The sequence below is a fragment of the Lepisosteus platostomus genome, chromosome 3, assembly GCF_059453375.1.
Source record: "Lepisosteus platostomus isolate fLepPlt1 chromosome 3, fLepPlt1.hap1, whole genome shotgun sequence".
In the NCBI taxonomy this organism is placed as follows: domain Eukaryota; kingdom Metazoa; phylum Chordata; class Actinopteri; order Semionotiformes; family Lepisosteidae; genus Lepisosteus; species Lepisosteus platostomus.
The window spans coordinates 32,464,280-32,479,966 of NC_142613.1; the positions used below are offsets into that span (position 1 = coordinate 32,464,280).

Consider the following 15,687-nt stretch of genomic DNA (forward strand, 5'->3'; position numbering starts at 1 on the left):
TACTATTAAACACATTTGTACACACTGTGATCTGCCAAACTCCTACTAGAGACTCACATTTCATTCTATGGTGACAAAGCACAAATTTGGTATATTTTAAATTGATCTCAGTTTCCTCTAGATAATGAATGCTGTAACCTATATTACAGGTTCACTTCTGCAATAGCACCACCCAGAAAATTAGTCCTACAAAAAATAAAAATTATATGCTAAAAATACTATTGATGAAAATACCTTTTATTACTGTTGTATTAAATATAATACATATAACACAGCATATAGCTGTACAGCAGGAAATTATTACACAAAACGCCTTTCCGGGTTATGGTGTTTTTTTAACAGCAAACATGTCACTATCAGTTATGGTAATTTAATATTTCCATAGTCAAAAGAGACTTTTAATTATCAATAGATACTGTAGATAAAGCAGAATTAAAAGGCTTTTTTAAATGACCATAGCTAAATAATATTCACCATAGTGTAACTAAGATTTAAATTCCTATTTATTAGATGTGAGTGTATAAATCAGTTTGATTACATACAGTACTAATCTTTGCTTCTTATGTTCATTTTTTTAATGTTTTGTTATCTGGCTTTTGATCAGCTTAGAGGAGGGATAGCATTGTTATCCAATGATAATTATTATTCACACAAATTGCTTGGTAAAACACTACAATAATTGAGCAGAAAGCTGTTTAGATTAATCAAACTAATTAGAAATCCTCTCTGTGGACCCAGGCCTTGTTGTGTTGGAGACACCTAAAGCTCTAGATGGACTCCATGGTTACATCACCTGAACATGAACGTCTCATGCTATTGGCAGGCTAGCCCACGGGGAACCAGTTTTGAGGTACAGTATGTTTCCAGAGTAGGTGTGGAACAATTCTGCTCCGGTGCAGACTGCATCTTAACCAACAAGTCAAGAGCATTCGTTTCGGAAGAACTGGTATTTGTAGAATGGCACCAACAGGAAGGAAAGAGTAGGGAAATCAGACTCCTAGTCCTAAGCATGTGTGTGAAGCATGGACTAGTCTTCTTAAACACCATCTTTAGACGAGGATGTGGAAATAACAGTTGTGGCTTCTGTGGACATCAAGAGATCCTGGGTTGAGCTCTAGTTCTCCATTTTATTTTTTTAACCTGTAATATTCTAAATCTGAAATTTTATAATGTGATTTAGCAACATTCTTGCAGAAAACTCGACTCTTTGTGTTAAAATGCGAAAGGATTAACACCCTAATGTTTTTAATTTCTCACAAGATCCAGGAAAATTCTAGGGCTTTTTTACTGTCTGTCCTCACGGCATTATAATATTGGTGTGTTAACATGAATTTCTAGGTCATTTACTTTGATTCCTTGCTGTTGTACTCTCTATTTGATTTCATCATAGCTGTCTTATTTGCAGGTAGGTGACTGCGAAGACTTTCCTTGATACAGTGCTACAGCCTAGTCACATAGTATAACTCAGACACTCACTAGGGACAACACTTTAATTTCTACGTGGGTCTATTTTATTACTTAATAAAGTGTTTTAATTATAAGTACTGTGCAGCATAACAGTGTATGGAAAAATTCCACTACAGGCCCATGATCAGTTTCTACATCATGGAGACTGACAATGACATACATTAATATTAAAGATATAGATATACAAGTGACATCAATATATGCAAATATGTAAGGGATTAAATTCAAAGGAGGTTTGGTTGTTATTAAGTATACAGTATATAATCTTTACTGAATAGTAGAAGGTCAAGAGGGATAGCTGTCAGCGGCAGGAGAATATCCCTCCCCCTTTCCGTCGCGATTGGTCTCTTGATTTTGACAGGTTTTCCTTTCGCGGAATGTGATTGGTTACCGGAATCGCTGTTCGCTCGAGTGAGAGGTGCGGATTACAGAACAGGGGCGGCATTAAAACCAGTTGAATAAATGATTGCTAGCAGACAGTGTGTGTGACAGTGAAGCTGTAGCCTGTACTGGACGCTGCTGTGATTTTTAGGTGTAGTATAAACTAATAAAGACCAAAGCAATCATGCCTAAGATGGCAGATCAAAGGACACACTTAGTGCTGGAGAATTACATAGGAGGTAAATTCGTGCAGTGCTCCAGACATGTAGATTCCTATGATCCATCTACTGGAGAGGTGTACTGCAAAGTGCCCGACAGCGACAAGGAGGAGGTGAGATGTTTTATCCATGTAGAAATGTATTATATTTTGCTTAAACTCTGTTATCTTAAGGGGTTTGCGAAGGAATCTTTCTTCAACAACTGGGGTTATGTGGGTAGTAAATAAAATTATAGGGCCCTCTGCTACAGTAGCTCATTTTCTCTAACAAGAATAGCACATGCACACTGCTGTAACTACATTCTTGTCGAGTGGCCCTGTGCCATCGCAGGGGTTTAATGAGACATGTATATATATTTAAAAAATAGAATATACATGTCCACACATTTTTACTATGTGTAAGGTAAAAATATGAATAGGGTTTATTAGTGTTTTTGAAATGAAAACATCTCATGGATTTAATTAAATGCTGTTGTAGTTGTTCACAAATGTATATTCAGGACTGTTTTAACTAATTTTTAACTCTTCCATTGTGTGCCATAAAGTCTCAGCCCTTACAAAGAGAAACTCAGATATGTCCCATTAACTAGCAGATTTTGAAGTAATTAAAAGTAAAAATAAATCACTTGTCTTTGCTGATGTGCAGTTGTAATATGATGCCCTAGAAAAACCCATATAAAAAGGGCTTTGGATCACACACACTTGGTGGCACACTTTTATTTTTATTTTATACTTTACTTAGGTTAATTTTAACTAAAGCTTTACAGTTTCTGTAGCCTTTACTATATATCATATAACACAAGCAAACCAGTATTGCTAATTGTCTTTCTGGAAAATGTGGATTATTGCAGAGTCAGAATTAACCTTTGCACTTCAAAGTCTAGGTAAATGTCTACTTAACTGCTAATGATTAATTTATACCCTATTTTAGGCTACTAGAGGGCTGTGTCTGATAGCGATTGCCAGGTTTAAGCTGCAGTTTTAGCTTTTACAATCCGTGTACTGTGTAAAAATGGGGTCAAAATGTATAATTTGGAAGTCTTTGTAATTTACTTACACAATAGCATTGTGCAATGAGAAATAGCTGAAAATAAATTAATAGTTATACTGTGCAAAAAATAGGTGGTGAAATTATCACAAATATGAACCTAACACTGGGCTCAAAACCTCTGTGACAGTGGTTTCATTAAAAAAAAATACTTGAAGTTGTATGACATATTCATTATCACTATTGGAATACTTTTTTTCTGAAAATGATCATGAATATATGTACAGTATATAAATGTTTTTAAGTACACCAGGACATTTGCAGAATACTGCTGTTTTTGGACCAAATATCCTGCAGGTTTCTTCCAGAAATTGTTCATCATTTTATGTGAAATAGGTCACACAGCATCATTCCAATGAGATTCCTGACAGAATCCTGCAGGACATTTGCAGAGATTTACAGAATCCCACATGATCATCAGCAAACATAAAACAGAAAAGACTTACATTTCTTTTCTCAGAAAGTTCTCAGTAATGGTTTTATTAGAGTTTAATTAAGTAGTTTTTGTTTCCACATTTATATGGGGCCACTTCAACGAACTCTGTCACTGCCTGTGTGATGCGCAAGCTTTTTCTTCATTCACCACATTGACAAAGTAATATAGAAAGTTTTGTACTTGGCTAGGCAACTCAGGGTTTTTCGGATTCATAGTAAAATGTTGTCACTATTAGTTTTTTTTCCTGGATGTATTGCAAAAATAAGCAATGCAAAAGTTATGGAAATGCCTCAAGTACACATGTAATATGGAAAAAGCTTCCACATGCAGTTTTAGATTCATTGTGAGACCATTTTTAACAGTTTCAAACTGGGGCATATCTTGAGGTATCACTGTAACATGCATTGTGTTGCTCAAGACTGGCAGCAGAGCAGTTTAGGCAGTAAATGAGATCCCTTAGAGAGCACGTTGAGCCCTGTGGCCTGCTCGAACCCGGGCCATGTCATTAGCAGCCTGCACCTGGGCCTCCCTGGGTGGTGAGTCACTTGGCTGACTGACTGCTGGCAGGTGGGCGGCATTCTCTTGACTTCCAATGCAGCGGCAGCCCCTGGCACCGGCTGGGCGCCTGCGAGCTTGCTGTGATGTGGTGCTCCTGCGGTTGGCCCTCTCCCTCCTGCAGCCTGTCGGAGGAGGAGGAATGGCTCTGACAGGTGGGCGTGGCCGAGGAGCATGTTTGCACATCCTCATCGTCATCATGCAGAACAAGGGTTAATGCCATAAAGCTGAGTCTCAGGCCACTGTTGATTGCACACAGGGTGGGTATAAGAAAATAATGTCAGCTCCAGTTCTTGAAATCACAGCGCTTTTCCTTTTGATAGTATACCTGTAAACAGTAAATAATTGGGCTGAGACAGTGACAGTTTTTAAACCATCAGCGCATCACTATCTTATAGTTAACTATGAATCAATGTATGATTCTATTTAAAATGAAAAAAAAATACAGATATTAATCATATTATAACCAACTATGTGATACAATTATTTTTCTCACTATTTTATATCAGCTTTTCTTACCTCACTAGTGTATTGGTAGTGTATTGCTTGAAAATAAATTGAATGATCATATTAAATAATATTCATAAACAATATTGGATATTTGGTAATAATGAAGTTTGGCTCCTTGTGGCATGTTTTATTTTTAGGTTGCAGTTTAATTTGATGTTTTTGATCTTTGTGGCAGCTTCTGGTAGAAAAAGATCATGGTGATAAAACATACTTGATCATAGTGCATGAGGGTGTGTCTTTTAACCTTGTAATATTTCAAGTACTGTCAAGCAGGTAAGCGTAGGTGGTTAAACATATTCCCAGAATCTCAGTTGCAATTTTTCATTCTCCATTCTTAAATAATTACTTAATGTTGCCCATCAATGGTTTATAATGGATTGATTGATGGATTACTATATTGTCCCAGCTCTATGAAATGAGGTCTTCAACCAAGAACCGTCTTCCGACTGTTTAGGGTTGCAGAATTTCATGTAAATCATTGAGGTCTTCTGTTATGTGTAGACGACTCTGAAAATGAGTCAGTTATTCTGGTTTTGTCCATCAGGTTGAGGAAGCAGTGAAAGCAGCCAAAGAAGCTTTTCCTGCATGGTCCTCAAAAAGCCCCATGGAGAGATCCCAGATACTGAACAAGCTGGCTGACCTCATTGATGCTCACCTGGAAGAGTTTGCACAGGCTGAGTCTAAAGACCAAGGTGAGAGAGACTCGGGGGGGAGCCAGTGTGACTTACTGTTTCTGGTGAGGTATTGTGTCTTATGGAGGTTGTCCTTTCATGAGTGCCTTGTCTCAATATATTTCATACTTCTCATCTTCTCCTTCCTTTCATTTTTACCGGGTATGACCTCTCTGTTCACCTATTCATAGTCAGCATCTTTTCTGTTTGCAGGAGAGAATCACTGTGTTTTGCACCTTAAATGTCATCTGGTCATTGAGGAGACTTAACTTTGAATACCATAGCTCACACACTGACCTTTCCATTTGGCTCTGTTTTTTTTATGGAAAGACAACGGTTACAAGAAACAACAGAGGAAAAAGCTGTTGTTGCGTTGTAATGAAGAACATTTATTTATTCATAGTTTGACTCCACAACTGAAACAGAACAGTATGTTTTCTCTGTGTTCGTGTAGGTTTCTGCCTACAGTCCAAAGACATACTGGTACGTTAACTGGCCTCTAGAAGAAGTGGCCCTGGTGTGTGTGTTTGTGTCTGTGTACCCTGTGATGGATGGGTGTCCTGTCCAGGGTGTATTCTGCCTTGCTCCTGTTGCTTGCCAGCATAGACTCTGACTCCCTCGTGACCTCATATTGGATAAAGCAGTTGGAAAATGGATGGATAGGACAATAAATACAAAAACAATCTGTGAAGAACTCATCCAGCATGTTATGCACTAATTATGCAAAAAAGTGATTTTTGAAAAGGTGAACAGGTGCACAAAAACTGGAGTATTAAATCACATCAATGATTCATAAGTTCAGATCATTGAAATTTATTTCATTTGATCATTACAGGGGCATTCAGCCTCTTTGCTTGAAAATATGTGATTTCCTTTGTGAACACATTCATCTACCAAATGTTAGAAAGTGATGTATTCTTTTCTCTTAATTGTAGGGAAAACGATCACTTTTGCCCGAACTGTGGACATTCCCAGATCTGCTTACAACTTCCGTTTTTTTGCATCCTCCGTCCTCCACCACACTACAGAATGCAGTCAGATGGACCACATGGGCTGTATGCTGTATACTGTTCGCAGCCCAGTGGGAGTAGGTGAGACAGCACTGCAGTTCCTTTCCCAATTGTATTCTCTGTTCAATCTGCGGATATAACTTATGAAATTCATAAGGTTGTATGTGCTTGGCTTTTCATTTACATTTTAAAGCCTAATTATTATATAGTACAGTTAACATTGTAAGTTTTCTTTGAGTGGCAAATTATGATTTCTTGAGATTCTTAAGATAGGAGCTTTCATACCCTAGTTAAAAGAGTGATAATGTTATACAAAATGTCAAACAAACTCTGAATCTGGCGGACATATATCATATCCAGAAGACAGTCTTCAATTCCTGTTATATAATGCCAGATATTTCTATAGTGCTAGCTTTAAATACATAAGTTGTAATGAATGAATAATGTAGACCAGACAAAGATTTTGAATGCTGTTTTTTTAAATAAACAATGATGAAGTAGAATTTTGTGTGTTGTCAGATGGGGTTAGTTTTATCTATTAGGACTAGGTGAGGACTAGGTAAATATATCTAAATATGTTAAACCATAAATTCTTAAGGGGCTGTACTTTTCACTACACTTTAAATCATTATGCTCTTCTTTTTTCACTACAGACTAATTTAATGCCAGCTGTACAAAGTTATTTTCTTTCCAGTGACCTTCAGCAGTGAACTACCTATGTGGTGAAAGATAAACAGATTTCTGCCATTGCGTAACTTAGCAGTGTTAACCCTGCAGTGTTAACCCTTGTCTGCAGCTGGTCTGATCAGCCCGTGGAACTTGCCCCTGTATTTACTGACCTGGAAGATCGCACCAGCTATTGCAACAGGGAACACTGTGGTGGCTAAGCCCAGTGAGATGACCTCTGTCACTGCCTGGATGATGTGCAAGCTTCTGGATGAAGCAGGTGACTTTTGCCTTCACGCACTTCCTGAAAACTTTATTTATTTTCCAAATTTAAAAATCGTCAGTGGATAACAATAAATGCACTTACAGTGACGACCTGGAGTGTACAGATTTATACAGCATGGTATTTCCAAGAGTAATCTGAGTATAGACAACAACAATTCCCCAGGGATTTGAACTTTAACCTCTTAGTAGTGAGTCCCATGCAGTAACCACCGCTCTGCCTTCCTGTTTTCATGAGCACACAACAACACCCAGGCCTCCTCACACCAGTCACCCCAATATTTTATACAGAACGACTGAAGATGGACACTGTAGTAGTCATTTTCTACATTCTGACCCAATGTTATTACTATCCACAGACTCATTGCTTATTTCTCAGTGCATTTTTCTAATGAATTCGCTGTCAACAATTGAGTCATAACGTGAATTTCATAGAAAACATCTCAAAGGGTACAAAAAATAAACAACATTGTAGGGTCAATGTAGTTACGCCAATTTTAAATATTACTCTAGCCTCACCTCAAAAAAGGAATATGAATAACTAATATGCTAAGTATGGCATTGTCTATAAGAGCATTTTGAAAAGGGAGGGTTTTATCTTTCATAATAACTGAAGAATTGAATAGATCCATTTTGATATCATTCTGAATGGTGTTGTTTCGTAATTGGGCTCAGAGGCGGCGGGTGGATTAATGACTGCTCTCGGGCCTGCCTATTTCCCCCCCAAGGCGTGCCCCCCGGAGTGGTGAACATCGTGTTTGGGACGGGGCCGCGGGCGGGCGACGCTCTCGTGTCCCATCCCGAGGTGCCTCTCATCTCCTTCACTGGGAGCACCACCACTGCCCAGCGCATCACCGAGCGCAGTGCCCCCCACTGCAAGAAGCTCTCCATGGAGCTGGGGGGAAAGAATCCCGCCCTTGTCTTCCGGGACGCCGACCTGGACGAGTGCGTCCCCGCCACGGTGCGCTCCAGCTTCTGGAACCAGGTCAGCTGCTGCCGGGGCCGAGCTGTGGCCGACACCTTCCGGCACTCCGCTCCAGAGACCTGAGTCGTCCAGTAACAGTGACAGCAGGATTCATTTACAGTGTCTTGTCACTTCAAAGGCTCTCAAATTCCTGTAAGAAACCTACAGGAACAATATTGTAATAAAGTACAGATCCACTGGTCCCTTACAACCAAGGCTGTTCTACCACTGAAACAAGTGATAGGTTTATTCCATGCTGAAAAAAAAGAAGAAGGAAAACACAACGTTTCGGCCATGGAGCCTTCTTCAGGTATGAGCTCACACCTGAAGAAGGCTCCACGGCCAAAACGTTGTGTTTATTTCTTCTTTTTTTCAGCATGGAATAAACCTATTACTTGTTCCTTTGCAGCCTATGCATGCTGACGCAGCTACCCACCCGAACTACTATGTTCTACCACTGTTACTACTCACATGTTATAAGTCAATTTAGAGAAAAGATCAGAGCCACACTTAAATCTGAAACATCTTAGAAAACAAGCAGATGACAGACGAGAGGTTTATTTTTTTCATGAGTCCGCTTAACTGTACTTTGCAGTTGCTTTTTCGGTTTTGGAGATTTTTTACTTCACTTTTTAAGCTTTAGGTACCAGCTTAATAAGGAAATACTGCAAGCATCATTAAGTGAAATGGGAGAAGATCAGCAGTGAATTTAATTTACATTATAAACAAGTACAAGCATGACACACATTGTTACACTTATTTGGAGATTATGTCTACTGTTAGTACTAAGCCGTATACTGTACCATATTAAAAACAAATTTGTACAATTTCAGTTTTTCTTATGACCACTTGAGGGTACTTCTGCTCCATTTAAATTTGTACAGTATGTCAAAGAAAGAAATGATCAATTTTTCCTTTAAAATCTTAAGTAAATGCAGTTTAATTTGACATTGAAGGTAGTTAAAAATCAGCAGATTCGGAAATTCTGAAAAATACGTAGAATATCTGAGGTAAATGTATTAATCAAACTGCTAGACAATAAGGTTCTTTTTATAATTTTTTGGAATAAATATGAAGGCTGTAAAGATATATATATTTATATAATCTAGGACAAATAAAAATAAGGGAACTGCAGGTTTAAAGATAAATTAACAATACTAGCATTAATTTAAAAAGAAAATTCCTGACTTCATGTCTGTACAACAGCACATCCCGTAGAAGAATCTTAACCAATTTAAATTTATAATTTATAAAGAATCAATCAGACTTGTTAATTTGGTGAATAAGAACTGTTTCCTGTGCTCTCTGGGATTTCGCTATTTATTCCGCCTGACAGAAGGGTTACGACAACAAATACAAGATAGCAATAGACAGTGAAAACAATTATATTGCAGACAGTCAATTTGGATGTTATCTACCATTGTAAATTAATTAAAAGACTGCCTTTTCATTTTTGTAGGGGGAGATCTGCTTGTGCACCAGCAGGATTTTTGTGGAAAGGAGTATCTATTCTGAGTTCCTACAGAGATTTGTAGAAGCTGCCCAGAAGTACAAAACTGGAGTTCCCACAGACACTACTGTCCACAATGGAGCACTTATCAGCAAAGAGCATTTAGAAAAGGTAGTGTTTTATGAAGTTCTTTCATGATAACTGGAGACCTGTTGACTTAAGTTTACATGGAGCACAAACATTTTATGGTATATACATTTTATAGTAGTGTATGGAAATGTTTTTATAGAAATGATCGAGTGAGGTGCACACCAAATATTTAATTACATACCTAATACATTTTTTGTAGAAACCTGGCAGTCAGAGTCCTGAACATGTATCTATAGTTTCTGATTATGTACTTATGGAAATGTAGCTGTGGATTACATTTGCTATATAGGAAGTATACATATAAGTATAAATATATACTTTTTAGGAAATGTTCAAAATGTTTTTTGTAAAGGACTATTCTTTTCTTATAGGATTTTGTGCATAAAGCACATTATTTATTAAATATTTTCAATGTGTATTTTTTTAATACACAATACTTTAAGAATGTAATTAAAAATGAATTTTAAGGGACAAACCTATGCCATAAATCTTCTACTGTAAATATAATCATAACACAACAAGGCTCTTTGAAGTAACACAATCTGGTTGGGTAAAATTGTGCAACCTCAGAAATTTTTGTTTACTTCAACTTAACAAGTAATAATAAATAATGAACAAATCTGTTAGATTTGTAATGATGAGACTCTTGAGTGACTTAACTGCTAAGAGCACTCAGTCTGATGCCAGACATCACCGATTCAGAGATGACATTGCTCTATCATCAGCGCCTTCCTATTGGAGCTCCTCTTTTAGGTACCATCAGGGTTATATGGGCTTGTGTTGATCAGTTCACAAGCCTGGCACCTGATAGACACTTGGGAGCTTTCAGTGACATGTATGAGAGAGGTGCTGCCTCCTATCAGTGCTGACTCTCCTGTAATGCACTATGGAGCTCAGAATGAGTCCAATAGCAAGTAGCATGACAGTGATCATGCTGGTGGACAATAGTCACAGCACGTGTTACCCCCGCGTTGTTACAGGTTTTGCAGCACATACTGTAAACAATTTGGCCAGCAATTTCTGATCTGAAATTGAGAGTTTATAAAAAGAAAAACAAAAGGTGAAATTTTAAAAGGAATTTGATAATAAAGTTAACATTAATCGTTCGCCAATTGTAATTGAATTGGGTTATTTATATTCCAAATTTAGAAGAAAAAAACATTTTTGTTATACCTAACTGATTTGAAACAGCAAAGCACATGTGTCTCACATTTGAGCAGCTATGAACACAGCTAAGCAGTCCGCAACCGCACACTGGGGAGAATGTGGAATCCTGGCGGTATGCTCTGACCTGCCCACAGTCGAGCCACTCGTCTTTCAACACCTCACAGGTGACACAGCATCAAGCGGGAGGTGCAGCGCCAATTGGAGGAGAGGCTCATGCCTCACTGACATCACTGCATGTCTGCAAGAGCCCTTGAGGCTACAGGGGTCACTGTCCTGGCCAACTAATCCCACCCTACCCTCTGTGGCTCTCAGCGAGTTGTGTGCCACTGCTTGGGGAAACCCAGTCATAGTTGGCTAGTAACATGACCCAGTTTAAACCCATGAACATGGAGCTCGACCTGCACTTCAATGAGCACCTTTACCAGGCTGAGCCACTAAAGAGGCCTGTTCGTTCCAAATTTAAAGGGATGTTTGAATTATATGCAGTATTATCACTTTCTTGTTAAACCACACCACTGTATGTGTTAACAGGTAAAGGGTTACGTGAAGCTGGCGCTGGCAGAGGGAGGCAAGGTGCTGTGTGGGGAAGGAATCAGCTCTCTGGACCTCCCTGAACGGAACAAGAGTGGATACTTCATGTTGCCTACCGTTATCACTGACATCTCAGACGAATCGCGCTGCATGCAGGAGGAGATCTTCGGTCCTGTAACATGCATCGTGCCCTTTGACAGTGAGGAAGAAGTCATCAGAAGGGCCAATAATGTGAAGTATGGTTTGTCCGCTGTTGTGTGGTCTAGAGATGTGGGTCGAGTCCACCGTGTGGCCAAACAGCTGCAGGCTGGATTGGTGTGGACCAACTGCTGGCTCATCCGCGACCTCAACCTTCCCTTTGGTGGTATGAAGTACTCTGGGATTGGCCGGGAAGGAGCCAAAGATTCATATGATTTCTTCACTGAGGTTAAAACCATTGCAGTTAAACACTGAGATACATGGAAGTGGCCTCTAAACTCTTCTCACAGATCACAGCCTTAAAATGTCTTCTGGTAGGCATCTCAATAACTGCTTTCACCACATGTTGCTACTGTAGGTTATGCCCAAAGGACCTCAAAGTACAAGTTAATAGAACATAAATAAACAAGCCTTTGGGTACGTGATAGTTGTTGTTCCCCTGTGGGTCAAGTGAATCGATATAGAAAAATTTGTAATGTGAAGGGCAGAATAAAACTATATTATCCGTTTAATTGGTCTGCCCAAGAATAAATACTGCCTCAGACAGATTTACATTGTCACAACAAACCACTGGTTGTGGGGTATTTTTGTTGATGTATTTCTGTATTAACCCAGGACCAGACAGGGATGACCCTGCTGTTTAAGTGTAATTGAATCAGTAAGAAATCAGAGGTAATAATAAGTGAGTGAGACCCAATTTATTTAATTGCTACATCTTAGAGAGAAAATACTGCTGTCCCAGAATGCTTTGGGTCTATATCTTCTTACTTATTCTGTAAACATTGCTTGGTAAAATGCTGGAATAATGAAAGTCTAACTTTTCAACAAAAAGAGATTTCTTTGAATATATTTTTGTTATTGTTTAGTTATAAACTGCACAAATTAAGGAATGGAAGTGTGTGTTATGATCTGTTCAGTAGTTTGGTCAAATTCTAATAAAGATTAAACTAACCAACAAATATAAAGGGAAGGCATGCTCAATACTTGGGCACCTAGCCGAGGAAATGAGAGGGCTGGTTGGAAATTAGTGCTGTCACATCTCCCGTCACTTAGGAGGACTGAACCAGGGAGAAAATGCCACAATGTTGCAGCTGGAGTGAAAGGAGAGGAGCTAGAAAAGATACAGCAGTACTGTCTGTGGCCAGTGAGTGTTTACATGTACAGTATGTACAGCATAGGGGAGTGATGTCATGTGACATTACAATTTAACCTCGGCCTAAACTTCTGTCAAATAAACATAATTTATTATCAGTTTTACATCTAATTTCAAACACCAAGCCTGCTCTAGCCTGGAGATGGATTGAAAATGGCACACAGATTTCTGACAGGCATACACTCTGTAGATCAATGCATAAAGCCAGTCAGACTTTTGTTGTATAGGGCATAGAAGCTAATGTTATTTTTTGAAACTATTGCAGTTTTTCTCAATAGCAAAACTGTCCAACGCCAGCAGCAGTACAAGCAGTTCTGTTCTGCTACCTTGTGAAGCCTTTAAATCACTTACACTTTAAATCACTGGAAGTCTTTGTCCATGTAAAGTGAGGTCATTTGTGTAGTACTGGCATCTTTGCTGAGTAAACAAGGAAGCCAACTGGAACAATGAGGAACTAAGATGCAAAATGTTTTCACAGGGAAGGAGAGGAGATTGCAAATACATCTTAAAGTCATTAAAACCTAAAGCAGAAAAGTCATGCTTAAAATAAAAATGGAATCAGGATTATACTCTTGTTTGATATAAAACAACATTTTCTCTCTAAGCCTAGAATAAAGAAAGTAATTATCAAGTAAATGTTACATTTTGTCTCAAGAAATACAAAAAAAGACGATTCATCTTTTGAATTAGTGGACTAAATATTTTTAAATGACCTTTAATCACTAAATGTATTCACAAAAATTATACTTTAAAAAAACAGTACATTAGAGTCAACAAGTTTTACAAAAAGGGAGAATACATTTAACATTCACTCATACCTTACCTTTGAAATTTACAAATTAATTTTCACATTCCCATCCTTAATCGCACACAAAACAACTACAACCCCAAATGCTTTAAAAAATGCACAATTTGTAAGTCAATTTATAAAAAGAAAATTCAGCTCAGAACCATCTATTTTCTAACTGCTTCTTCCAGTTCAGAGTTGCAGGGAAGCCAGAGCCTATCCCAGCATGCAACAGCCGCATAGCAGGGTACACCCTGGACAGGAAACCAGTCCATCACAGAAAAGACCTACAGACACAAACACCTAGGGCCTGTCTTCCCAGAAACAAATTAACCTGCAGTAACAGTATGTTTTTGGACTGCGGGGGAAAATTATGCACCTCTAGGACACCCACAAGAACACATGAGAGCATACAAGCTCCACACCAGCTCTGGAACTGAACCCAGAGCTGTAGCACTGCAAGGCAGCAATGCAAGGCAGTCTGTCCACTTAAACACTATAAAAAATACTACACAATCACTAGTAAGACTGTGTTTTGTCCTATTCATACCACTCTTAAAGATTGCCAGCTTGGTTAGACCCAACAGGACATTTACAATTCTTCTCTCTTTCCTTTTTATTCTTACAGTACTTTTACCTAAACTATAAATAAAGTTACATTAAACAAAATGCTCAACCCAGAGAAAAGGTCACTCACAACAGAGAAGAGAGGCTGCAGTTTTGAACAGTTGAAGAAGCAAAGAAAGACAGTCTCTATACCCTGACAAAACAATTCATCTGTCAAACCAGGCAGAATGATATACTGAAAAGAATTAGTTGCCAGGATAGTTTACAACCCTCTCCACTGAAGATCACCCACTCTCTTCTGCATAAGTGGCTCTGTGTTCAACACAAGCAGTCTGAGTTCTTGGTAGCATTTTTGGGGAATATGATTTATAGTCTGTTGAATTAGACTACATGATATTTAGGTCCCAACAGTCAGGAAAACAAAATTAAAAGATCTCTGTGCTTACCTTTGCAAAAGAATTTCCGACGACAGGAGTGGGCCTACCAGTCTGCTTTCTGGTCTGCTGTTGGAGATAATCATGTTCATAGTTTTTTGTCTTGTTGGATCATGAATGGCTGTTGAAAAAGAAAATGCTCATTACTGAAGGGGCTCTTTTCCACTCTTCTTTGATATTGGCTTGTAATCAAAATGAAATGGGTACCAAAATGTTAAAAGGTACTTGACATGTCCACAAATTGGGTTTTCATATTTCTGTCCCTTTATTCAATCTGCTGCAGCTATTATTCCATTCTAAATTTCAGTGATTTACATCTTTGCTGGATACCAATAAATTGATTTTTAAATATATTTTTTAGTTTTTTTGTTTGCTGTGAGTCCCCATGATGTGTTTTATTGTTGGCTTTGCTTAGATGCAGACTTGTCTAATGAGATGCCTCATGTGTAACGTTTATATATTGCAGTTATATCCGCCCACTTCCTCCCACAGTACAATCTGTTGAGACCACTTCCAAGCAGTTTTAAAAAATGAAGCCATCCACCATCAGAAAATCCAAAAGGGCCTCAGTTTATTTAAATAATAGTAACAGCCACAAAAATAACACCAGAGAGCAGGCAACTAAATCTCCACAGAACCACAGACAAAAGGACCAGCTCCCCTCCTGTCCACAAGAGGGCATAATGGGAAATTGTGTGACATGCTTCCCAGGCTTTAAATCTGGCCTTGACTCTGGATGTGGTTTTGATTGTTTAAACCAAAATGAGATGAAGTAGCTGCAACCAACCAACTAACTAAACTATTTACAAAAAGGTAAGAATTATATTTACTTCAAACTTACAGTGTCTGGGACAAGGCCCATCACAGTTGGCAAGAAAGTTTTTAAGGAATGTGCCTCAGTATCCAATGACAACCTTTTATAGCTAAGAACAAGCTAGCTGGTGAAATAAACTCAATTAGTGTGGTTGCAAAATGCCATTACCTTCTTCTTTATATGTAAATTGTAGTTATTTTAAAATAATAATATTAATATTTTTATTTAA

The 15,687-nt window shown here is 38.3% G+C and overlaps 1 protein-coding gene across 1 annotated transcript; it reads left to right on the top strand.

The window, feature by feature from the left end:
* Positions 1 to 1,879: 1,879 nt before the first annotated feature.
* Positions 1,880 to 12,954, top strand: aldh8a1 (aldehyde dehydrogenase 8 family, member A1). Its single transcript, XM_088625286.1, has 7 exons — positions 1,880 to 2,179; positions 5,159 to 5,306; positions 6,221 to 6,376; positions 7,092 to 7,241; positions 7,972 to 8,228; positions 9,667 to 9,828; positions 11,506 to 12,954. Exons 1-7 carry the CDS (start codon positions 2,033 to 2,035, stop codon positions 11,956 to 11,958), a joined length of 1,473 nt encoding a protein of 490 aa, XP_088481412.1. The 5' UTR covers positions 1,880 to 2,032; the 3' UTR covers positions 11,959 to 12,954.
* Positions 12,955 to 15,687: the final 2,733 nt, after the last annotated feature.

Bases quoted from the DNA above. Each gene is read 5' to 3' on its own strand.
- aldh8a1 (XM_088625286.1), top strand. From the start codon at position 2,033: ATGCCTAAGATGGCAGATCAAAGGACACACTTAGTGCTGGAGAATTAC. The intron at 2,180-5,158 runs GTGAGATGTTTT...TTTGTCCATCAG, and splicing joins CCGACAGCGACAAGGAGGAG to GTTGAGGAAGCAGTGAAAGC. The intron at 5,307-6,220 runs GTGAGAGAGACT...TCTTAATTGTAG, and splicing joins GGCTGAGTCTAAAGACCAAG to GGAAAACGATCACTTTTGCC.